The sequence below is a fragment of the Nycticebus coucang genome, chromosome 12 (assembly GCF_027406575.1).
Source record: "Nycticebus coucang isolate mNycCou1 chromosome 12, mNycCou1.pri, whole genome shotgun sequence".
Lineage (NCBI taxonomy): Eukaryota > Metazoa > Chordata > Mammalia > Primates > Lorisidae > Nycticebus > Nycticebus coucang.
In genome coordinates this window covers 78,799,142-78,826,148 of record NC_069791.1, presented here as the reverse complement: position 1 = coordinate 78,826,148, position 27,007 = coordinate 78,799,142, and the positions used below count along the sequence as shown (strand labels likewise).

Here is a 27,007-nt window from a genome sequence, read left to right as displayed (position 1 = left end):
GGAGGTGACCTTGGCTTACATGGCGTGGGTTTGCCTCACTATTTCCAAAATTGAGATCTTAATGGCCGGCCATTCCTACATGGAGCAAACTCGCAATTAGGTCAGTCCCTCCGCCAGGGTTCTCACTCTCCACTTCTGCTACGGCTGCTGTTAGAACTACACCCGTACCAACAGTCCTCCTGCTGCCGTCAGCCCCCTTCACTGCCACTGCCACTCTCATCGCCCACATCCCTCCCTGCCAGCCGCTGTGGAGGTCTGGGCATGCTGCTCGCTATGAATGCATGGGTTGTGACAGCTGGGGATGAGAGAATAGCACATATGGCATGTTCCAATTAAAAACAAAATAAAACAAAAATGCCTGTCTCCAAGTCACTTGTTTTCAGAGTGGGAATCACCTGGAGTGTGTGAAAAAGCCAGTTCCCGGGCTTCCCCCAGCACTCTTAAGTCAAGAAGCTTTAGTGGAGCTGACCAGCACCTCAGACGACCCTCACACAGACCCCAAATGTCTCAGAAAAGCACTGGCTCATTTCTTTCTCATTGTTGTTTACAGTGGTAAAACCCACATGACATTGACCATTTTGATCATTTAAAATATACAGCTCAGTAGCATTCACAACTAACACCACCACCCTCTAGTCCCAGAATTTTTTCATCATCCCATCCCTGTTAATTTTCTCATCACCCCATCCCTCTTCTTCACTTTCCCCAGCCCCTGGTGACCACTTCTGTGCTTTTTGTCCCTATGAATTTGCCTATTCTGGACAGTTCATAAAAATGGACTCCTACCAAATGTGGCCTTTCCTGCCTATAAAATTGGCAAGGCAGGGTGAGAGAGAGAGAAAGAGAGGGTGTGTGTGAATTTAAACCTCTCAGCCTCACTGATGACCTGACTCTATATTCCGTGGCCAGCTGACCCTCCTAGTCACCCGTTCTGGTTACTGACGGATTGGAAACTTGTTCCCAGAGCACAGTCTTATCAACTATCCTGCCCACCAGCCCTGGATTCCTGCTGGGACACTTTCTCCCAGGGCAGATCTCTGCTCCTGGCCTGTTCTTTATATCTTCATGGGTCACCAAGTCTATCACTGGGAATGTCTGGTGAGACACTTAGACAAGATTTCTCATCCCAGGAGGACTTGGGTTGCTCAGCTCCCCAAGACTGGGTGAGGGGAGCGCTGACCCAGCCCCGGCAATGACTTCCCGCCCTGGGCCTGCCCCAGTGTGGACTTTCTTTCCCTTCCCCAGGGGAACTTCCAGCTCACCATGCTTGGGGGCTTATGACAGTGCAGGGAAAACATGGGCTTCACCATAGAGTCTTAGCACAGACATTAGTCAGGACACTGGACATTTCTACAGTGTCTTCTGAGATATTTCAATATTTTATATAAGCAAAAATCAGCTTTGGTGCTCTAGAAGGAACACACACACAAAAATAGACTTGAAACACCTGGATTACCAAGTGTACCTGGGAATATCTTTATGCCTGAAAAAACTAATCACCTATGTAAAGAAGTGGCCACACGAAGGCCAGGAGTGAATTTTTAAAACACTGTCTTTGAAAATGAAAAAAAATGGGGTTGGGGAGGACACCTGATTGCATATATTGGTCATGTGACATATGATTTTCTAATCTGTCCAATGGAGATAGTAAGTCTCAGAAATGAATCTGGGTTTTGTGGAATTTGAAGTTTGAACAATGTGGGGGCTCTTATTTGAGAAAAAGAAAAAAAATCTTATTTTTAAATTTTACAAAAATACATCCACATGTAGACACACAGCCAGGCCCCTCAGATGGCCTCAAAGAGACCCCATGTGAGGGGCCACAGTGTAGGCCTTGACACCTTCACGGTGAGAACACCCCTGGAAAAGCTGATGTCACCAGTACAAAGTTTCTTTTCTGAAAAAAATCGCTATTTTTCAAACATTTCAAATACTGCGCCTATCTGTGTCTACAATGAAATATTTATATCTCTAAATTGCTAACCAAGCTGACTAAAAATGTCAGCTAATCATGAAAAGCTCCAGAACACTAGTTAGCCAGATTCAACGCCTTTTCATAATTTAACCAGTGGATGGCTGTCAGGCAAACTTTTACCATTTCCCAATTTTTGTTTTAACACTTCCTGAGTCCTGGGTGAGTGTAACATGATGTGGCAACCACTTGACACATAGCAACTCTTTCCACCCTCTCAGTGACTCTCAATGACTCTGTGAGGGAAACGTTTTATTATCCCCATTTTACGGATGAAAAAACTGAGGCCCAAAGAAGATACTATGTTCTGAATGTCTGTGTCCCCTCAAACTTCATAGGTTAAACCCTAATCCCCCAAGGCACTGATATTAAGAAGTGGGGCCTCTGAGAGGTGATTAGGTGATAAGGATGCCTCCTACAAGGATGGGATCAGTGCCTTGACAAAAAGAGGCCTGAGGCAGCGTATCTGCCCTCCCACCGTGTGAGGGCACAGAGTAGGGCCTGGGCCCTCACCAGATACTGAATCTGCTGGTGCCTTGCCTCCAAAACTGTGAGCAGTACATTTCTACTGCTTACAAATGACCTGGTCTAGGGTATTTCCCTTTCTAAATTATTTTTATTTTTACTTTTTTTTTTAATACATTATAGTTGTCTAGGGTATTTCTTATAGCAGGCCAAACAGACCGAGACAGAGGGGCAGTGACTTTCCCAAGGCCACACTGTGTCACCCCAATTCCTGCAAACGTGATCCTGTGAAATCTGAAGTTGATAGCGTGTCCAACCCAGGCTTGTCCTGAGACCTGGCTTCCTCCAGCAGCCCAGAAGCACCCACACTTTCCCTTAGATACTAAGTACCAGAGTATGTACGATCTTATTCCACTGCACAGGGGTGTGTGAGGACCAAAGGTGGGTCAAAGCACCCAGCACGCTGACCCCATTTTATTCTGAATCTGCCACTATCAGCACCAATTTCCGATGGGGAAGGTGAGGGAGTAGGGCTGCAACTGGGGCTGGGAAGTTGGCTGGATACACAGAGGGATCAGCGGCCTCTGGCCTTGAGGAAGGTGTCTCCTTTTTCAGGTTGCCTTCCCCTAACAGCGGTCAACACTCCCCAGAGACGAGGCCCACGGACTGACCAGGATGGCTCAGAAGGGGTGGGCATCCAAGGAAACCTGTGGGCTTCAGGCTCCTCTGTGCAGTACCACCATGCTGAAGGGGCTCAGGGATGCAGGAGCCACGTGCCTGGAGACACATCCCACCACCGTGGCATGGGCCTGTCCATCTCTGAAATTCTGGACTTGAAGAACAGTGGGGACGCAGCGCATAACAACACAGGATCCAAGGACACGGGAGGCCACAATAATGTGTATTTATTCTTTGAGCATCTCTCGGCTTGGCAGACTTAAATAACGCACTTGGCGACTGTGAGAAGAGGCGAAAAAGCGGTGAGAGTGAGAAACTTCAGGAAGTAAGGACGAGACTAAAAAGGGATGCTTTTGCTGTATGTGAAAGCATTTTAAGGGCGATTCCACAGCAAGATCACACAAAGTCAGGACAAAAGAAAGAAGAAGATGAAAAGAAGAAAGCAAAGAAATGTGATGTGCAAAATACCAAAGTGCTAAACTAAACATGGCCCACCAAGCTGGGCATTCATGAGAGGCACTTTGAAAAGGAAGGCAATCCCTGCGTCCAATGCCTTTGTTCAAAAATTCCTTTTCCACTGTTTCTCCCATTTAAATTTTACCTTTTGAACAATAAATACAAGAAAGCTAATAAATCAGCATGGGAACATCATAGTATCTACAGGTGCGGCCTCCAAGTTGTTTCCCCAAACTAAAAACCGAATTCCCCTATCTTACCCCATCAAAAGCAGCTGAAAAGTCTGGTATTTGTAGCTGATTCCAATAATAACATGTGAGTTTAAGCAATCAAATTTGTCTACAGGCTGGAGTGTGTTTTTCTCTCATTATGTTTCTTATTTATGGCGCTATTGATTCCAAATACTGTGAAGCTGGAAAATCTCTTCCTTGAAATAGCAAAAGTCACAGTCATTAAGGAGAGAGCAAAACAGAAGGCAAAAAATGCGACGCCCCAGAGGGAACAGGGTCACATCTTGGTGGTACTTGGTCACTGCTTCCTGGAGTTTTCTTTAAATGCAGTTGGCAGCCAAGGATGAACGACTGAAGCCGGCTAGCCAGGTAGTTCACGCTCTCCTAGCATTTTCAGGTCCTCTGTATTCAGAGCCCTGAATCCTCCACAGTCAAGGCAGCATGGATCCTATACACAAATAGGATGTGGAGGCTCATGCTGCTTACGCAAAAGCCCTTGTTAAGTTGTTAATGTAGCGTAAGGGTGGTCTATAAGCAGCAGCTTTTATCAGCATCCAAAAGGCCTACAGAACCTAACATGTTTCTTCTAGCCAGGGGAGCCCATCAAGATGCATACATAGGGTCTGACAATTAAGTGTGTGAATTTCTCCTAGAAAAAGTGCCACACAATTCATGGCCGAGTATCATTACAGTCACCTGAGAGGCACTCCCCTTGGGAAGCTATGCACCGAAAAGCAATAGTCCACCATTCAAAGCAATTTTGGAACTTTTTTCCTGGAATGGCCATCAGAGCTGTCTTCGTATGTGGTCTGACAATTAAGTTCGCAAACTGTCCTTTTAAAAGTGCTACATACCTCATTGCTGAATATCACCTTCAAAGCCCTCCCTTTGGCTATCTGGTGACCATGGTGATATTCAGCAATGACGTATGTAGCTCTTTTTCTAGGATGAACTGGTGAACTTGTCAGATCTCAAAGAACAGCCAGAAGAACAGCCACCAGCCAATCAGACAGACATAGACTGGGAATGACCAAAGAACCTTCTAGCTGAACAGCAGCCCTAATGCCAAACCACCTTATGTCTCCTCACTTCTCAATCATTTGGGCTAAAGACCAAATGGACCAAATTCAATTTCCTGGTTGTGACACTGAACTGGATTTCTGCAGGATGCTACCACTGGGAGAAACCAAGTAAAGGCTACACAGAACTTGCCACACATTTTTGCAACTTCCTATGAGCCTATAATTACTTTATAGTAAGAATGCTTTCTTTTTTATTGTTGCTGTTCTAGGTGGGTTTTGTTTTGTTTTAAGCCAGTTAGCAGCTGAGGCTTGGGCTTAGCTGGGGCTGTCCCACTATCTCTTGTGTAAAGATACACACTCTTCCTTCTCATCCTTTTCTCCCTACGGCCTAAAAAATACACAAAGAGATATGTACAAGGACAACTTAGTTGGGATTACAAACCCACAGAGCAAAAGCTGTCACATTGCGGTGATCTGGTTGGGAGCAAAAGTATGATTTCTGATTAGGGAGGCTCTTTACAGGCAGGGGAGAAGGCAGGTGATGTTCAAATAAAGACAGCCTGGCCGAGTGTGGGGCCGCGTGATAACAGGGTGTCTGTCGGCTATTTCACTCCGGGCCTCGGCAACACAGGAAGAATGTTATCTCCGCAAAACACAAGACTTCTCCTATCTCTGCAATTACGAACCGTAAGAAAGGCAAACAATGCCACTGTGAAGACGTCTCCAAAATCCCTTTTGGAAGTCCAGAGGGTATAACCCTCCACTCAAGAAGTTTTCTAACAGGAGTCATCCCGCTTTCAACCTTGGCACACAACCCATCGAGAGATGTTGATCAGATGTGCTTGTTCTACAGGGAAATATTAGTGACCAAGTATACAACTGGCCAGATCACCAAGAAAACCCAAATGATGGCTGCCTATCTCAGATAGGCAGTTTCTGCAATCTAAAGCTAAATAACTGTGGTGTTGACCTTCAAATACAGAAACTTCCAACATGATGCCAGAGGAAGTATGAACAATAACAACAACAACAAAAAAAATCTCTGCACATGTGCAGCTGAAATTAACTTATTCAGCAATTACTATAACTTAGTAATATTGTATACCCCACATGCTTGGCCTGGGGTAAACAACAGGAAGAAGCTGTCATTCTTCCATTTGGTGTCTTTAAGTTTAGAAATGTGCAAATAAACAAATGCAACACAGCATGGTGAGTGTGAGGCCAAACTACACACTGGTGCCAGGGGAGCAGAGACAAAGTGCCCTGACTCGGCCACCTCTGAGAGGGCTTCCAGGTATGAATGACACATGTGTTGAATTTTATTTATTTATTTATTTTTTTTTTTTGAGGCAGAGTCTCACATTGTTACCCGTGGTATGAGTGCCGGGGTATCATAGCTCACAATAACCTCAAATTTTTGGACTCTAGTGCTCTTCTTGTCTCAGCCTCTCAAGTACCTGATTTACAGGTGCCCACCACAACACCCGGCTATTATTTTTGTTGTTGTTGTTGTTAGAGATGGGCTCGCCCTTGTTCAGGCTGGTCTCAAACTTGTGAGCTCAAGCAATTCACCAGCACTGTGCTCCCAGAGTGCTGGGATTACAGGCGTGAGCTACCTTCCCCAACCAAGTACATTGAATATTGATGAATGAACTAAAGTTAGAGAATCAAACAGCATCACAAGTACAGTGAACAGTAATCACCTCATGATGTGGTCAGGACTTGTATTATGTGGTCTACAGGAATTACCTCCAAACTGCACACCAAAAGCCCTGCATGAAAGCTACTACTACCCCCAACTTGCTAAAGGTAAGAAAAGTTAAGTGCCTTGGCCAAGAACACACAACTGGAGTCTGGGCCGGGATTTGATTCTGCTCTTTCCTCCCCTAGAACAGTAATGAGGGAAGTTACAAAAATAATTCAGGAGTATGGATAAGACCCAAAAGAGTATTGAGGACCATAATAGTGGGAACAAAGAAGCTTCTGATATTCTGAGGAAAACATGATGGCTGAAGTTACACCACACCTAAGTTTTGAAGGTATGGTAAGTTCACATAAGAAGTTAGAACTTGACAAAGCCAAAAAGTGGACTTGACCCTGTCCCAAACCTGCTATCCCAATCTCAATGAGCATCACCAATGATTATCTTGTGACCAGAACAAGGGGCCTGGGAGTCCTCTGTGAATCTGCCTCCTCTTCATAACCAATTGGTTATCATGTGATTTAGCCTCAGTGTTTCCAAGTCTAAAATATTTTAGCAGATAAAAACAGAGACTTTCAAATCAGTAGTGAAAGGACTGATTATTAAATAAAGTAAGAGAATTCTGTGCTTTGAAACAAGATCCCCATGTTAAAACCCTCATACTTTATATAAACATATTTCACCCATCTGGGATTTATTTTGAAAAGAAATATTTGCCAATAAAAATATACATGAATAATTTGCCCAGTCTAAGAATAATGAATAACTTTCTTAGGACATTATAAAAAAGAAAAGACTAACTGATTAACTACATAAAAATGCAAAATTTATGCTTGTCAAAAAATATCAGGAACACACGAAAAGGAGAAACAGAAGCTGAGAAAAATACCTGCAAAGTGAGTATAAAAGGAGTTGATTTGATACATAAAAACTGCTTATAAATTGATAAGGCAAAGATAAATACTCCAATAGAAACAGGAATAAGAAACTGTCAATAGGCAAATCTCTAAGAAAGAAACATGGTTAAGCATATGAAAACTATTCATCATCACCACTATTCAAAAAAAATGTAGATTTTTAAATGATATGCTGTATTTCCCTCATCAGAACAGTGAAGACAGAAAAGATTAATAAGATTCAATGTTGGTGAGGATACAGAAAAAAATTACACTTTCATGGGACAGCACCACATACCTGGAGGATGATTCATTCAATTTACATTAAATATTCTTTGTTTTTTGTTTGTTTGTTTGTTGAGACAGGGTCTCATTATTTTATCCAGGCTGGAGTGCAATGGCATAATCATAGCTCACTGATGCCTCCAACTCCTAGGCTCAAGTGATCCTCCCATCTCAGCCTCTCTATAATTAAGACCTTAAGTGCATGTTGGCTAACTTTTTTAAACTTTACTTTCTGTAGAGATGAAGTCTTGCTATGTTACTCAGGCTGGTTTAGAACTCCTGGTGTCAAGTTGTCCTCCTCTGTTGGCCTCCCAAAGTACTGGGATTACAGGCATGAGTCACTGTGCCCACCCTAGTAAATATTCTGAAAGATGATATGAAAGTTTCAGGATAAGATGATAAATTTATTTCATGAATCTGATTTCACTATGCAAAAGTCACTAAAAACTACACTAAAAGGATTTGAAAATAAACAAATAAAAACAAACAAAACAAAAAACCCTATAAACTTCCAAAGTCAGAGAAACCACAAGAAAGGTCATCATTCACAAAATCAGGCAAGCAGACTCACAGGGCTAAGCAAATGACAGATGTCTGACAGTTGCCTCTAAGCTAACAATGCAAAAAACTAAGAAACTATAGGTATACGGGAGAACCTCCAAGAGCAATGGAACTGGTGAACTGAGGGTACAATGAACAGACCAAAGTAAAGATGAGCATGAAAAGAAATTCATTACTAGATTCCCTCTCCCACCTCACACCCACCCCCACACGCTCTACGTCAAGATCAGTGTAGCCAATGCAATTAGACAGCTAAGGGGTAAGGCAGGGGAAGTGAAGAGTTATTGCTTAGTGTCTAGTTAGTTTCTTAAAAATTGGTATAAAATGGGGCAGCGCCTGTGGCTCTAAGGAGTGGGGTGCCGGCCCCATATGCCAGAGCTGGTGGGTTCAGACCCAGCCCTGGCCAAAAACTGCAAAAAAAAAAAAAAATTGAGATAAAATGGATATAGCGTTAAATTCACCATTTTAGCCATTTTAAGACTATAGTTCAGCCCCATTAAATGTATTCACATTACTATGCAACCATCCCCATCGTGTACCTCCAGAACTGTTTTTTTATCTTCTCAAACTGAAGTTCCAGACCCACTAAGCAATAACTCTTCACTTCCCCTGCCCTAGCCCTTGGCTGTCTAATCACTGTTTATGAAGTAATTATGAGCAGATCAGGCTCGCCAGGCATCTGAGAAAAGCCTCCAACATAAAAGATAAAAACCAAACACCAAAGAGGAAAGTACAACTTAGAAAAATGAACTATGCAGGAGGAAAAACTTAAAAGCAAAACAAAAAAAATTAACACCCTCCAGAGATAAGAAAATATATCGCCTCCTATAAAAAAGGACAACATGTTATTAAAAGGAACTTTCAGAGAATAAAAATGATCACTTGGAAGTAAAACCATGACAGCAGAAATATTTAGAAGAAAAAAGGGAAGAATGGTAAAACTGAAGTAAGTGCAAAGAAAGCAGAGCAAAGAGATCAGATAAGATAGCAGAAGAAAGAAACGAGAAAATGAGAGCTTCAATTTAGGAAGTCTAACACTAGAATAGTAAGAGGTACTCAGAAACAGAGAAAAATGAGGAGGAATTATCAACTAAAATTCCAAGAAATTTTTCAAAAACAGAAAATGTTCAGATTAAGCCACTAAATGTCCAAGCCAAATGGATGGAAACTGACCCACATCAAGGCTCAACATCAGAAAATATTCAAAATTATGGTGATAAAATGAAGATTCTACAAGCTTCCAGAAAAGAGGAAAAACAAAAACCCCCACAAAATTTCAAGAACTAGAATGCTTTGGGTTCTTCTAAAAAACAAAGAAAGAAGATAATGAAGGAAAACCATTAAAATTCCAAATGGTGACATCTATCTAACTCAACCAGGCCACCACTCTCATAGACTAGGATCAAGCCATCTTTAGATGTAGATGATCTGAAAACATGGTCGCTTCCTTTTGATCTTTCTCAAGAAGCTTACAGTTACTGTGTTTCCCCATAGTAAGTTGTAAACCCAGAAAAAGCAAGGTGGGGATGCTGTTTTGAAGAATGGCATTCTTAGAAAAGCCCCTGGAGGACGGTGAAAGCAGATGAGAGACGGCAGCAATGCGCAGCCAGAGGCCGCACCCATGGTGGAGCAGTGACTAGGGGCAGACACACCTCATTTCTAACATCTCTAATGTTGCTCCTGTAAACTAACCTCATTGTGAGCTAAGGATAGATGGCCTGAGTGAGTCTTATCTATGATTGGATGTTCTGACCACAGGCTTTCTGTGGCCCCTGCCTAGATCAGCTGAGGACATTGATTTTCTCTCTCAGACGGGTTCTGCTTTGACCTGCTCCTGAGGGTAGGCAGTCGGCCTTGAGAAGATCAGAAGTCAAAAATACACAGCAGCCTATTGCATCTGCCCAGACTTTTGCCTTAAATGCAGTACCTGGTCTACCAATAGCCCTGTCTGATGCTCCCACTGTGGTGAGCCTAAGTTTCCGGGCTCACTCATGACTTAGCTGTTTTCTCAGAAATGATTCAAAACTTAGCTGTTTTCTCCAGAAATGATTCTGTAACCCCTTAGGAAGGTGCATAGGTTAATGTTCTCCTTTTTGGCATGGTAGAATAACAGATGTTTATCAACAAGCACATTTCTAAAAATAAATAAAGGAGACAGAAAAATTAAAGCAAAAAGAAAAAAAAGAAACAAAAGGCATTCAGATCAGAAAGTAAGTAAAATTACCATTATTTGAGGAAGACATGATATCATATACAGAGAACTCTAAAAAATCCATGAAAATACCCCATTAGAGGTAATTTAAAAGTTCAGTTCAGCTCAGCGCCCGTAGCTCAGTGAGTAGGGTGCCAACCACAAACACCAAAAGCTCTGGTGGGTTTGAGCCTGGCCTGGGCCTGCTAAACAACAATGACAACTGCAACCAAAAAATAGCCGGGCATTGTGGCGGGCGCCTGTAGTCCCAGCTACTAGGGAGGCTGAGGCAAGAGAATCGCTTAAGCCCAAGAGTTTGAGGTTGCTATGAGCTGTGACACCATGATGCTCTACCAAGGGCGACATAGTAAGACTTTGTTTTAAAAAATAAATAAATAAATAAACGTTCAGTTCAGCAAAGTTAAAGATTATAAGATAAATATACAAAAATCAGTTGTACTTGCATATAATAGCAGTGAGTATACACACATCGAAATTAAGTAAAAACATTCCATTTACAATAGTATAAAAAAGAATAAAATATTAGAAATAAATTTAACCAAAGGTGTAAGCCTTATAGATGGAAAACCATAAAACACTGTTGAAAAAGATTTCTAAATAAACAGAAAGACATAGTGCTCATGGGTTGGAAGCATTGATACTGTTAAGATGGCAATGCTCTCCAAATTGATTGACAGATTCAATGTGATCCCTAAAAAAATTCTGTCTTTTCTTGCAGAAATAAATAAGCTCATCCTAAATTCACATGTAAATGCAAGGAGCCCCAAATAGACAAAACAAACTTGAAAAAGAAGAACAAAGGGGGAGGACTCACACTTGCCAGTTCTAAAATTTATTACAAAGAAATGATTATCAAGACAGTGTGGCACTGGCTTAAGGACAGACACACAGATCAATGAAATAGGAGTGAGAGTCCAGAAATAACCCCTAACATTTACAGTCAGTTGATTTTTCACAAGGTGACCATGACTCAATCTAGGGGGAAAGATAGTTGAACAAATGGTGATAGAACAAGTGTGTGTTCTTATGCAAACATATTAGATCCCTACCTTAAGCCACTTGCAAACATTAACTCATAATGGATAAACAGCTAAATGCATGAGCTAAAACTATAAAACTCTTAGAAGAAAACACAGATGTAACTCTTTCTTACCCTGGATTAGACAACAATTTTGTGGATATGACACCAAAAGCTCAAGGGCTCCAAAGAAAATAGACAAACTGAACTTTATCAAAATTTAAAACTTTTGTGCATGAAAGCATATTATCCAGAATACGAAAAGAGAACCCACAGAATGGGAGAACAAATTTGTAAATACATTTGCAAAAGTATTTGCAGAATATTTGATAAGGGTGAGTATCCAGAATAAAGAGTAATTAAAGTCAACAATGAAAAGACAAATAATCCATTTTTAAAATGGCCAAATTACTTGAATAGACATTTCTCCAAAGAAGATAGACTGATGGGTGGCGCCTGTGGCTCAAAGGAGTAGGGCACCGGCCCCATATACCAGACGGGGTGGGTTCAAACCTGGCCCCGACCAAAAAAAAAAGACAGAAGATAGACTGATGACAAATAAGCACGTAAAAAGATGCTCAAAATAATTAGTCATTAAAGAAATGCAAATCAAAACCAGAAGATACTACCCCGTGTCCACTAAAAAATAGTAAGTTTTGTCAAAAATGTGGAAGAAATTGAAACCCATGTGTATTATGGGTGTTATGAAATGGCACAACTGCTATGGAAAATCGCCTGGCAGTTTCTCAAAAAGTTAACCATAGAATTGCCATATAACCCAGCAATTCCACTCCTACATATATATCCAAGAAAACTGAAAGTATGTCTATACAAAAACTTACACATGAATGTTAACAGAACTATTATTCCTAACAGACAAAAAACAGAAACAACTCAAATATCCATCCACTGCCAAGTGGATAAATAAAATGTGTTATATTCTTACGATAGACTATTATTCAGCCGTAAAAAGAAATGAAGTACTGATAGATATCACAACACGGAAACATGGATGAACCTCAAAAACATGATGTTAAGTGAAAGAAGCCAGCCACTACAAAAGACCACGTGCTGTAGACTTCACCTATTACCAAATGTCCAGAATACGCAAATTCATGGAGACAGAAAGTACATTAATATTTGTCAGAGGATGGAGAAAGGGGTGAATTGGGAGAGATTGCTCAAAGGTTCTTTCAGTGGTGATGGCAACATTCTGGAACTAGGTAGTGGCAACAGGTGCAAAATATTTTGAATATATTAAAAGCCACTGAACTGTATGCTTCATAATGGGTATTTTATGTTATGTGAATTATATTTCAACCAAAAATAAGGAAAAATAATACAAGCTTTTTGGAAGGAAGTATGGAGAACCCTCAAAGCACTCAAACTAGACCTCCCATTTGATCCTGCAATCCCATTACTGGGCATCTACCCAAAAGAAAAAAAAATCCTTTTACCATAAGAACACCGGCACTAGACTGTTTATTGCAGCTCAATTTATAATTGCCAAAATGTGGGAACAGCCTAAATGCTCCCCCATCCCAGGAATGGATTAACAAGCTGTGGTATATGTACACCATGGAATACTATTCAGCCATAAAAAAGATGGAGACTTTACATCTTTTGTATTAACCTGGATGGAAATGGAACAAATTATTCTTAGTAAAGCATCACAAGAATGGAGAAATTGGGCGGCGCCTGTGGCTCAGTCGGTAAGGCGCCGGCCCCATATACCGAGGGTGGCAGGTTCAAACCCGGCCCCGGCTGAACTGCAACCAAAAAATAGCTGGGTGTTGTGGCGGGCGCCTGTAGTCCCAGCTACTCGGGAGGCTGAGGCAAGAGAATCGCTTCAGCCCAGGAGTTGGAGGTTGTTGTGAGCTGTGTGAGGCCACGGCACTCTACCGAGGGCCATAAAGTGAGACTCTGTCTCTACAAAAAAAAAAAAAAAAAGAATGGAGAAATAAGAATCCTATGTGCTCAATTCTAACACGAGGACACTTTAAAAAAAAAAGGAATACGTTACCCACCCTATAAAATACTGTATCACAGGATTCCTCCTATTTTGAGCAATTTGCCAGGGACCCTGAGAGAACTGGAAGAAACAAAATTTACTAACTTACTCACCAACTAATGTCACCAAGAAAAATAATGAAAAAGAAAAAAAAAGATTTCAGAATGGCTGAATGATAGATACCCTGTTAGTTTATTACCCCTACCCTATCCACACTCTCCAGGTAACCAGGTGTGGATTAAAGATTGGAGCCTGAGCCCGCTGAAACCGTGGTGAAAAGGCCCCTACTTCGTGATCCTCTCCACACCAACAGCAGTGAAGGTGAATGGGGTCCCTGCCTGGATACATCACTCATGTGTGAAACCAGCCAGCGGGAGGAGACGGTCCAACGACACCCAGACATCCCTACTGTCTTACTCTGAAAAAACAGACTACAGCCCAGTCATATACCCAGAGCTGACTGGTCTACACGCAGCAGAAGCTGGGGGATGAGCAGCAGCGCATGGGACTGATGACTGGTTCTTTGCTTTGGACTTTTTCACCTTCCTTCTTTAATCTTAGGTGTAAGACATGATGAAGGTTGTGAAAAATGTATCCAAAAGGTAACCCAAACTAGATGAACTATCAAAATTGTGTTATTGTTTACTCTTACTATGAATATACAGCAAAGCCTGAAGGTACTTGCATATATAATAACACCCAATATCAGATATGTGTGCCCCCCCAGAGGGCCTGCTGTTCGCTACAATCCTTCTGAACCCCCAGAGCAAACGGAATTTGCTACATGGTAGACTGATATCCTTAGAAAGACAATAACTCAAGTTATAACAGAAGGAATATGTAACAAATAAAAAAATCATTAATAATAATTTGCAATATATACAGATATGTGTCTTTTTATATTTTCAATAATAATTAGAAGTTTTCCGGGCGGCGCCTGTGGCTCAGTGAGCAGGGCGCCAGCCCCATATGCTGAGGGTGGCAGTTTCAAACCCAGCCCCGGCCAAACTGCAACAAAAAAATAGCCGGGCGTTGTGGCGGGCGCCTGTAGTCCCAGCTACTCGGGAGGCTGAGGCAGGAGAATCACCTAAGCCCAGGAGTTGGAGGTTGCTGTGAGCTGTGTGATGCCACGGCACTCTACCGAGGGCAATAAAGTGAAACTCTGTCTCTACAAAAAAAAAATAATAATAATAATTAGAAGTTTTCCATGTAGAAATACTATATATTTCTGAAGAATTATTTGTATGTATTTCATATTTTGTGTTGTCAAGTTAACTTTAATTCTCTAATTGTTGATGGTATACAATGAGCATGTCTATACTGAACTTTAGAAAATAATAAAATAATGGTTAAAACAAACAAACTATGTAAGATGATAAGTATGTTAATCTGCTCACTACAGTAACCATTTCACTACCTATATGTATCCCATAACATCATGTTGTAAATCTCAAATATACACTATAAAATTTATTTTTACAAAAAAAAAAAAATAAATAAAAATAAGGAAAAATAAAGAAAGGATGGCCATGCATGAACCAATGGTGGCTGCATCAAAAATTACAACTGATACAGCTCCATGCATCCAAATTCTCCCATCCCAGCCTCGCAAACATGCAAGTCAATTGGACCAACAGAGCTATAGTTTCTGGCTGGATAATCAGTTTCTAGCCTGGATAACCATCTAGATGACAGAAACACACAGGCTTGAGCTCAGAGGAGAGGGAGAGTTCTTCTGGGCTGGAATGGTAGAGTTAGGAATCAATAGAACATCCAGAGTGGAGGAATTGCCCAGTGTGTCCTAATGCTCAAATTAAACTGGATGGAGGCAGAACACATTCTTCTTAGCAAAGCATCACAGGAATGGAGAAGCAAGAATCCAATGTACTCAATTCTAATATGAAGGCAGTAGGTGATCTAATACAAGGGGGGGAGTAGGGGAATGAGCAAGTGGAGAGAGGGGAGCAGGGAAGGGAATGGGGCTCACAGTGTAGGGCACACCTCTTGGGGGCAGGACACAATTATAAGAAGGACTTTATCTAACAAATGCAATCAGTGTAACCTAATTCTTTGTACCTCAATGAATCCCAAACAATAAAAAATATAGCAATTAAAAAATAAAAGAGTGATCCCAATTTCAGCAGGGAGCCAAGGAAGAGAAAGAGCAGCTGCAGAAGGAAGGTTAAAGGAGAATCAGAACAGAGTGGTTTGGGGCATCAGAAGGAGAAACACACCAGTGAGGAAGCTGCCAAGGATGTCAGATGTGGCTGAGAGCTCAGGGCAGGAAAGCTCCCGCCGGATTTGATGAATAGTGATTTCTGGAAATTCTGCCTGAGTGATTTCAGTTTGATGTACATAGTACAAAGAATCATATCTTCCTGGGGCTTAACGTAGGCCAGTGTCAATATTCAAGCTGAACAGAGTGAATGACTTAAAATAAAAACAAAAATAAAACACGCTAGGAAAGGAAAATGTACAGTCACACCTTGCCTATGCACACTGATCCAGAGTCTCCAGGCCTCGTCAACACATTTTCTGTGCCTGTCTTGACCCGAGCACGATATTGATGGAGACCGTTCTGCCCTCATTAAAATGATGTTTACAGAGCTTTTTTAATAAAAAGGGCAACGATTATGCTTTACACTTCAGAGGGGAAAGCAGAACATTAACTTGTTTATACTACACGGTTTTCACTATGCAAAACTGCACTTTAAAAAGGAGGCTGAGAAACATGGGCGAATGAGCAGTTGCCTCTGGTTAGTTTCTTCAGTATTTGTTTTTCCCAATTATATTTGCTTTTTCATACATTCAAGTTTTGCTACCAAGAGCATGCATTACTTTTAAGATTAGAAAACAAAATTGTAAGACTGGGAAAAATGCTTTAATCAGACTTGAACAGAAGGCGAGCAGGGATACAAATATTAACGTTAGAAGAACAAAATTCAGGGCAAAAAAAAAAGAAGTTGTGCTTTTAAGATAAAGGGAGCATTACATAACAGTAACAACCACTGCTATTAACCAAGGCATGCAGATACAAATCTCTAGCTGCCGAAGAAACTGACAACAAGATACAGAAATCAAACATTATTAGGAACACAGGAAGGAACAGTCATTGTAGGAGGAGATTTCAAAAAACTATTATCCAAACGACTTAAGAAAACAAACTCATAGTCTATCTAAATACACAAAATAGATATCTGGCAGGAACTCAATTTCATGATTACAGTGTGTGGGGGTCTTTTCAAGTAGATATAGAATACTTACAAAACTCAATAACACCAGTTACAAAGAACATTTCAATAAAATAAAAAATATTAAATTTCTCTTCCAGTTAAAAAGAAGGGATTTCTGGCCTGGGGAAATAGGGGGCATAGAGCTAGGGAATAAAAAGGGGAAAATGGTGTTATTACAGCCAACTCCCGATCCCCTGGGTATTTGTGAGAAAGGGAGGAAGATAAACAGGAATTAACTTTAGAGTGTGAATGAACCAAATACTTCTTCCTCCTTTTCCCCACAGATTAAACATCTTCATTTAGACCTGAAATATGAACCACTGAAAGGCTAGTAGTTACACAGAAGGCTTGAGGCTTGCTAGTTTCAGCCTGTGGTTCTCAAAGTGTGTTGCCAACAGCAGCAGCAGCACCTGGGAGCTCATAAGCGATGCAAACTGTCAGCCCTTCCCCAGGTCCCAAGTAGAACTTGCTCCATGGTAGGACTCCCGGAGGTCCCGACTTTGGAACTAAAGGTGTATCAATACCCCGACTGCCTCGCCCCTGGAGCAGGTGTAACTCTGGGGGGTAGGTTTACACTGGCTCTCAGAGTTCCCCCAGAGGGATTAAGCTCCTGTCATCCACCGTACCAACCTTTTGGGGGCCCCGTCCCTTCAAAATCTTACTTCCCCACTCCCCCACTGGTGCTTTCTTCATCTCCCAAAAAAACTACTTGCACTCAAATCTTTGTTTCAGGGTCTGCTTCTCAGGGAGCCCCCATGAACATGCCCTGTACTGGAGAACTCCACTCTTGTAGAGTTGGGGTTCTGGCTGAGACGACCTTGTCCTTCCATTCCTCCTCCTCTGGCTGGCTCTGCTGGGAGGCTCTCAAGGGAGAGAGTACCCCCAAAATGAGTCCTCACCCCAATTCAGGACCTACAGTTCCTTCTCCTTTCTGGGTTTTCTAGCACTGAGCCACCCCAGCCACTTTGCCACTAGCCCCTGACTGTCCTTTCCTAGCCCTACATGACTTTGTCACACCCTTGCTGGGAGAGACTTACCCAGGTCAACCACCAGCAGGGCCCAGGGAAACAAAGTCCTGCCCAGCACCGAGAGTCCAATTGTCAGCAGGTACAAGGTGCCAATATGTGAACTGAAATGACATCCTAACTTCCCACCCTAATGGCTGAAGACCACCTCTTGGCCCAGGGGACCCCAAAAAAGCCTTAAAACTGAGTTCCCAGCCATGACAGAGGAGAAGTCTGACGTGCCTTGTCACACCCACTAACTTTCTTCCCTACGAGCTAAGCAAAACCAGTCTCCTGACCTGCTCCTCCCTCTATGTGGTTCTGGCACTACAACTGACCTGTATTCCTTCCTGATGGGACACCACCAACCACAGAGTGGTTTGAATCAGTCTATGAAGGAGGCACAGAAAGGGCTATGAGGCCTCTTCTTCACCTTTTGATGTCAGAGGGCCCAAAATTCCATTTTCTTTCTTTCTTCTTCTTCTTCTTTGTTTTTCTTGAGACAGAGTCTCACTCTGTCACCTAGGCTAGAGTGCTATGGTATCAGCCTAGCTCACTGCAACCTCAGACTCCTGGGTTCAAGCAATCCTTCTGCCTCAGCCTCCCAAGTAGCTGGGACTACAGATGCCCATCATAGTACCCAGCCAGCTTTTCCATTTTTAGTAGAGATGGGGGTCTCGCTCTTGCTCAGATTGGTCTGGAACTCCTGAGCCCAGGCGATCCACCTGCCTTGGCCTCCCAGAGTGCTAGGATTACAGGCGTGAGCCACCAGCACCTCCACCACCACCACCCCCCAGTGAAAGGCTGCCATTTTCGGGACATGGATCACACGTAGGGCATGAGGTTCAACTGAGGGTGCGCATGTTTTTTCCTCTCATGAATATTCATGACTCCTCCCACAGCTTATTAAATATGTATATCCAGCACTCTGTTCAACATAAATCCCTGTTCCCTGTACTGTTCCCTTGGAGTTTGTGTTTCTGGCTTCTGGCTGGAGCCTTTGTTTCCCAGCCTGTTGGAATGGCCACCTACAGGCTGCAATCCTTTAAGATCATTAAAGCTCTACTTTCCAGATTTATAAGCCTCATCATTTCCTCAGTTGACTATGGAGAGAAAGGGGGCCACAGGAGGTCACCAAAGGCATCCCTAAGGCAGTGCCATACTGGGGACAGCCAGGGAATGAGTGGGACTTAGGCAGCCACTGGAGGGGGCTGTGAGAACAGGGAGTGCCTGCAGAAGGGCCTGGATATGCTGCTGGAACCAGGGGTCTGTGCAGAAGGAAGCCGGGGGCATGGCAAGGAGAGAGACTTAGTTGTGTGACTTAGAGGGCTCCAGGAACTGAAAGAACCTCCTCCTGGCAAGAAGTCTACCCATATCAAGTTTAGAAGAATCTGCAGAGCACACATGGCCAAGGGGAAAGGGAGACAAATAAGGATGTGAGAAAGCCACCAAATGGCCTGGCCTCACAAACTGGAGGCCCCAGAAAACGGACACTGCCAGGCCCCAGCGCACCCACGCCCTTCAGAAGAATCTGGCAGGGGGACTTCAGCTTCTGGGCTGCTTAAGTGGGAGAGGCTTGTCCCTGCGCCCCCTAAGATAACTGGGTGATAAGCAGGATCTGTGGCATTGCTCTGTTCCCCGTCTTCCTGAGGCTGGAGCAGCTCACAGGGTAATAATCATCCTCCTCATCGGCACGCGGAAAGCAAGGGGGCTAGCCTGCTCCTAATCCTGTAGTTGCTCAGAAGATAAACTTCCTTGGCCTGCAGGCAGCCTCTCTCACAGGCTTTCTCTTATCTCGTGAGCTAGTGGGGATCCTCCCTGCAGTGAGCACAGGAAATCTCACAGGCACGGAGCCAACACAGAGGCACAGTTGGCAGCACCAAGCCCCACACTCCCTGACACTACGCCCTCCTCCAGCTGGCTCCAGGATTCCTGAGGAATCTTCTTATTGCTGTCCAATATTTGCTTGTTTTATATTTTTATATAAATATTTCCTATTTTTAATAACTAACAAACCCATCATTCCGAGTAGTCCTAGTTGGGCTGAATTCCCAAAGAAGAGTAAACATTGCTCATGTCTACCTACCACCATTGTGGCCCCAGTGGCCCAGAAGGGAATCCCATCATCAAATGAAGGGTTCCCAACATAGAATAGAAGTTTTTCTTTTGCCTCTTGGAACAGGGCAATGAGGAGGGAGTGTGGGTGGGAGTAGGGGGAGGAATTCAGCCCTTCACCGTCACCTACTTTAGGAAACAGGAAAGGAAAATTAATCTAGACTCCAGACCAGTCATTGATTCTTAAGAACCTTTAAGACTAGAGGAGGAATGACAGACCAGAGTTGCCTGGACTTCTAACACATCCCTCTTTCCCCGGATATGCCCCAAGGACCAGGAGACACAGACACCCCAGCTCATGCTGGAATGAACGTGGCATTTCCTCCCTGCTGATACGGGCTCCTGGGGTGCAGTCGGGTTTCTCTGTACCTTCGTCACTGTTGTCGTCCACCAGAATGATCTCCTTCAGCAGGTGTGTGGGTGTGTGATTGACAGCGCTGTGGACCGACCGCAGGATCACCGACAGGGCCTCGTTCACAAAGATGAAGATGATGGAGATCTGAGGCAGCTCTTTGGAGTACTTGAGCTCCTTACACCTGGGAAAAGAGAGAACGAGAAAGCAGAGTGAGAGCGAGGCATGGGCATCTCTGTGTGAATCTCCACACGGTCCTCCCAAGGAGTGACTCTGGTTCTCTGCCGGCCTCTCCTTGGTTAAGAGCTGAGAAGAAAACCTGAGGAGGAGAGCATGAAAGGTCCAGCCCCATTTTCCCCAAACATACAAGCCCACAGGGAAAGGCCCGCATCAGTCTTGGGCACACATCTACCTTTAACTCCCTGTGTCACCCACCCGTGCCCCAGCCTCAGTGCACACCTGCACGACTTCCCATTCCAGCACCTGCAATTCCTTGTCTGGAGCCTTCTTTGCTGCCACCCCCAAAAGTTCTCAGGTAAAGATCACTGGGAAGTGATGTGCAAAACCCCTGCTCCTACCCCCTGGAGCAGGTTGACCCTGAATCCCCCCAGCAGGGTGAAGCCCACATCACCCACAGGGGTGATCTGCATAACATGCCCTTTTGGGGTGCCTCCCTTCCTGGTATTTCTCCCTACTCCCCTAAAGTCCCACTCGAGGGGACTTCCCAAATAAACTACATGCAGTCAAATCTCTATTTCGAGGTCTGTTTCTAGGGGCACCCATACTAAGACCCTTACCTGACCCACTAAATGCCTTGTGCTGTCCTGGAGGCTCCCGCTCTCCCGGAGAGGAAATAAAACTCTCAGACCAGTGATCACAGGAAAGAAAGAGGATCCTCCACCTGTGGCCGTGTGCTGCTGACACACACTGACTCTTCTAGAGTCTCCCTGGGGGCAGGAGACAGGGCCACCTGCTGACATTCCTCCCTCCAAATTCTGGTACCTCTCACACGCCTGAACACAGAGATGAAAAGGAAGGATTCCTTTCACCAGGCTGGACTCAGCACACAGCTCTGGCCCTCCCCTGGGACTACGATGTAGGAGATGATTTAACACCGGGTACGTGTTCTGCATCGCTCAGTCTCAGTACACAGATACTCTGTCCAGCCAGCACGGGGAATTTCATTTTACACTTAAGTCTAAGCCACATCAGAAATACCAAGCAGAAACAAAGTAGAAGGGAGGTACGCGCATCTTAGCACATCCTTCTTCTCCCAAGAGAGACTGCCCAGTCTACAGCACAATGTGTTCTGGAGCAAAGCACAGAACCAGATGAAGGAATGGCAGGAGAGGGGGGCAGCTCTGAAAAGGGAGCAAGAAATACGGCTGTTTCTTATGCTGAACAGCTTGGGCTATGTCGGGCCATATTAATCATGGAGGCAATTTTCAGGAGAAAATAAAGTTTTGTTACAATATACATTTGTGTCTCCTGCAGGAGATCATCCGGGGATCCATTGATCATGAGGCCTCATTTTCACCAAGTTGCTGTAAATCCACTTCTGGGGGCTGCCAGGGAGATTAGAAAGGTTATGGACAGACTCACAGGCAGCTAGCAGCAATCATCTCATTTACTGCGTGGTGATCCGAGGGACAAGGGCACCCCAGAAGATCCCTTGGGGGCCGCTCCATCAGAGGACAGCGGTTGTCCTGAGCCTGGCTGTGTGGCAGCCGCCCATCACAGCCCACTCCTCACCAGCCACGCACACGCGGGCGCCCACCCGGCCACTGTGTACACTTATTCCTGGGGCTGGTTTCTCTGCCTTTTAAAAAAAATGTTTAAGTTTATGTTTAACCAGATGTCTGATTCTTTATAAAATACTTGCTAAAAAAAAAAAAAAAATCTCCAAGCCTAATTTATTGCCTGATACACAGAAGCTGTTCTGAATACACTGGGTAGATGGAAAGATGGACAACTGAAGTTTTCAGCATTTTCTGTCAGGAGTGAGCTTGGGCACCAGTTGATATATCAGACATCTGATGCCAACAGAAGGTGAGTGAAGGGAGATGAGGGGAGATGGGAGGAGAGGGGAGAGAGAGAGGTGCCTCATAGGTCACAGTCTCACCAGAGTCTGCAGGGGGAACAGTTACAGATATACAGTCAGCTCCAGAGATGTTGCTGCTGTGAACCAATTAGCACAGTGGCCTGGGGACCCTCACTCAGTGTATCCAAACTGCAGGTATACGAGGCCCCACATCCTGCAGATGGTGGCTGGCATAAGCCCCTTCCTCACTTCCCGCTTCCTGCAGAGCTATGAGGTGGAAAGTGCCCAGGGACTCTGTGCTGGGGTGGCATGCATGGGACGCTGGGTGGCCTAGCCATGGCCAGTGCTGGGCAGGTCCATTGGGAAGGGAGCTGTGGACTCAAGTTTGGCTTCCAGCCGTCTCCATATAATGGAACATGCAGATACAGATGAGTTTCCTGCCTTCTCAGCGGCCTCCCAGGCTACAAAAGCCACGTAAGAAAGAGGAAGGAGCCTGGAAGGTTATGGGGATAAAGGAACAGATTCCAGATATGAAAGACACCCAGAGAATGAGGAGAGACTGACCTGCCATATAAACTGCAAAATACCTCAAAATCCATACCTAAGGATGCCATGTGCTTCCCCTAACAACACTGACTGGGATCTGGGTCCCACAAATTACAAATTTCCTTTCAGTAACGAGTCAGTAAGCAATAAAACAATTCTTTGTCTGAAAGAAGATTGGAGGCAGGAAAGCTATCTCAAGGTCTGGAGCCATTTCAATCAATGCCCAAGGCCCAAAGGGGGCTGCAAAGAAATTCAAAACCAAGTTCCTCTCCGTAAAGGGCTAACCAGGAAAGAGACCCTCAGGGAACCTGTTGTCACAGAGGAAAGAAAGCAGGGACAGATAACCCCCCAGTGACAGCTCTGGAGCAGTGAACACCTTTCAGCTCACCTGTCCGTCTGTCGGTCGTCTGGCCGTCCATCCACATGTCTGGGATGCGTCCCTGACCTCTAAAATTCCCCCACAATTTCCCCCATCCTGTTCACTCCAAGTCACTGGCACTCTTAATCTACAGGTTCTACGTCTGCATAATCAACCAACTGCAGATCGAAAATGGGGAAAAAAACACAATGCAATGATTAAATAATAAATAAACAAAACATTATAACAATTGTCTACTTAGCATTGACACTGTATTAGGTATTATAAGTAATCCAGAAATGATTTACAGAATATGGAAGGGCTGGGTGAGGTGGCTCATGACCTGTAATCCCAGCATTCTGGGAGGCCAAGGTGGGAGACTTGCTTGAGCTCACAAGTTCGAGACCAGCCTGAGCAAGGAGACCCTGTTTCTACTGAAGAAAAAAAAAAAAAAATTAACTGGATGTTGTGGCAGGTTCCTATAGTCCTAGCTACTCAGGAGGCTGAGGCAAAAGGATTGCTTGAGCCCAAGAGATTGAGGTTGCCGTGAGCTATGACGACACCATGACACTCTACCCAGGGTGACAGAATGAGATGAGACTCTGTAAAAAAAAAAAAAAAAAAAAGAAGAAGAAAGAAAGAAAGGATATGGGAGGATGTGTGTAGGTTATGTCCAAATACTACACCATTTTATATAAGGAAGTTAATTGAGCATCCAGGGGATTTTAGTATCTAAGGAGAGTCCCAGAACCCATCCCTTGCAGATACTGAAGGACAATTATATATTTAAAATGTAATATTATTCAGCTTTAAAAAGGAAATAAATTCTGCAATGTGTTACAACAAGGTTGAACCTTATGCTAAATGAAATAAGCCAGTCACAAAAACACAAATTGGGTATGATTCCATTCGCATGAAGTATCTAGAATGGTCAAATTCATAGACAGTAGAATGATGGTTGTGAGGGAATGGAAGAGAGAAATGAACAAATATAATTGTTCAATGAGTATAGAGTTTCAATTTGCAAAAGAAAATTCTGGAGATGAATGGTGGTGATGGTTGCACAACTATGAAAATATACTTTCTAAAACTTGTGCTGACTATTCAGGGTCTTTTCTGATTCCATATGAAATGAAACACTATTCAAGTTCTTCAAAGTATGAATTTGGTGCTTTGATGGGGATTACATTAAATCTGGAGATTACTAGGGCCGGGCATGGGGGCTCATGACTATAATCCCAGCACTAGGGAGGTCGAAGTGGGTGGACTGCCGGAGCTCACAGGTTCAGGACCAGCCTGAGCCAGAGCGGGACTCCATCTCTAAAAATAGCCGGACATTGTGATGGGCACTGGTAGTTCCAGTTACTTGGGAGGCTGAGGCAAGAGGATCACTTGAATCCAAGAGTTTGAAGTTGCTGTGAGCTAAGATGCCATGGTACTCTACCAAGGGTGACCAAGTGAGACTCTGTCTCAATAAATAAATAAATATCTGTAGATTACTTTGAGTAGTATAGACATTTTAACAGTTGATTCTTCCCAGCGATGAGCGTGGTATGTTCTTTGATTTGTTAATGTCTCCTGCTAATTATTTTCTCAGGGTTACATAGATCTCTTGATAGAGAACCTTCATATCCTTTGTTAGATACATTCCCACGTATTTCATCTTCTTTGGAGCTATAGTAAAAGGTATTGTGTCTTTGATTTTATTTTCAGCTTGACTTGTTATTGGCATATATGAAAGCTACTGATTTGTGGACATTGATTTTATATCCTGAGACACTGCTATATTCCTTGATCACTTCTAAGAACTTTCTAGTTAAGTCCCTGGGGTTTTCCAGGTATAAGATTGTGTCATCTGCAAAAAGTGAGCGTTTGACCTCCTCTGTTCCTGTTTGAATACCCTTGATCTCCTTCTCCTTCCTGATTGCAATGGCTAGGACTTCCAGCACTATGTTGAACAGAAGTGGCAATAGTTCCAGTTTTGAGTGGAAATGCTTTCAGTTTTACTGCATTCAATATAATATTGGCTGTGGGTTTATTGTAGATGGCCTCTGTCAGCTTAAGAAATGTCCCACCTTTCTAGGGAGGGGTCCTTTCCTGGTTTAGGGATCAGGGTGATATTTGCTTCATGAATGTGTTGGGGAGAATTCCTTCTTTCTCAATGTTTTGGAATAGATTATGCAATGTAGGTACTAGTTCTTCTTTGAAGGTTTGGTAGAATTCTGGTGTTTCACGTCTGGTCCAAGGCATTTCTGTTTTGGAAGATTTTGTATTGTTGATGAAATTTCAGTGCTTGATATAGGTCTATTCAAAATCTATCTTTCTGGTTGAGCTTTGGAAGGTGGTGTGATTCTAGGTATCGGTCCATTTCCTCTACATTTGCATACTCTGAATAGCCAATACAATTTTTAGAAATAAAAACAAATCTGGAGGTATCACATTACCAGACTTCAGGTTAAACTATAAGTCTATAGTGATCAAAATAGCATAGTACTGGCACAAAAAAAGAGATACAGATATATGGAACAAAACAGAAAACCTAGAGATGAACTCTGCCACACACCATCATTTGATCTTTGAAAAGCCTAACAAAAGCATCCACTGGAGTAAAGAATCCCTATTTAATAAATGGTGCTGGGAGAACTGGTTAGCCATGTATGGAAGACAGACACTGGACCCTCAACTCTCACCATTGACAAAAATTAACTTCAGTTGGATAAGAGATTTAAATTTAAGATATGAAACAATAAAAATTCTAGAAGAGAGTGTGGGGAAAATGCTTGGCAAAATTGGCCTGGGGAAAGATTTTATGAAGAAGACCCCCATTGGGAATTGTACCAACACCAAAAATAAATAAATGGGACATGATAAAGCTAAAAAGGTTCTGCACAACTAAGCAGACAGCCTTCAGAATGGGAGAAGATATTTGGACCTTTAGTTTACCACAACTAAAGCAGACAGCCTTCAGAATGGGAGAAGATATTTGGACCTTACAATTCTGGCAAAGGGCAATAACTAGAATCTACAGAGAATTTAAATTAATCAACAAGGAAAGAGCAAACAACCCCATTTATAAATGGCCAAGAGACTTGAACAGAAACTTCTCTGAAGATGACAGATGAATGGCCAACAAATACATGAAAAAATGCCCATTATCTCTAATTATCAGAGAAATGCAAATCAAAACTCACCTGAGATATCACCAAACTCCAGTGAGATTAGCCCCTATCACAAAATCTGCAGATGCTGGCATGGGTATGGAGAGAAGGGAACACTTTTGCACTGCTGGTGGGATTGCAAACCAAAACAACCTCTGCAGAAAGAAGTATGGAGAATTCTCAAAGAACTAAAAGTGGATCTTTCATTTGATCTCACAGTCTTGTTATGGTATCTACCCAGAAGAACAAAAATGATTTTAACCTAAGGCCATTTGCACCAGAATGTTTATTGCAGCGCAATTCACAATTGCCAAGTCGTGGAAGCAACCCAAGTGCTCATCAACCCATGAACAGATTAACAAGCTGTGGTATCTGTACACCATGGAGTACTATTCAGCCATAAGAAAAGATGGGGACTTTACATCTTTACCTGGATGGAGTTAAAACACATTCTTCTTAGGAAAGTATCTCAAGAATGGAAAATCAAGTATCTAATATACTTAATACTAATATGAAACCAATATATAAACAACTACATGCCCACAGGAAAGATAAAACACAAATATAAGCAGAGCAAGGCGGAGGGGAAAGAGGGAAGAGAGGTGTGAGGAGAGAGGGCAATTGGCAGGATCTCACCCAATGTGCACAATCTGATGTTGGTCAGCACACTTCCTGGGTGAAGGGCTCAACTA

General features: G+C 43.2%; 1 protein-coding gene across 2 annotated transcripts in view; it reads right to left on the bottom strand.

Moving 5' to 3' along the window:
• GALNT17 (polypeptide N-acetylgalactosaminyltransferase 17) overlaps window positions 1–27,007 on the bottom strand; it is a 478,729-nt gene that overhangs the window by 253,413 nt on the left and 198,309 nt on the right. For both annotated transcript variants that reach the window (XM_053556324.1, XM_053556325.1), the window contains exon 3: window positions 20,230–20,396. In XM_053556324.1, the coding sequence (XP_053412299.1) occupies window positions 20,230–20,396 (167 nt within the window). The remainder of the gene's footprint in view (window positions 1–20,229; window positions 20,397–27,007) is intronic.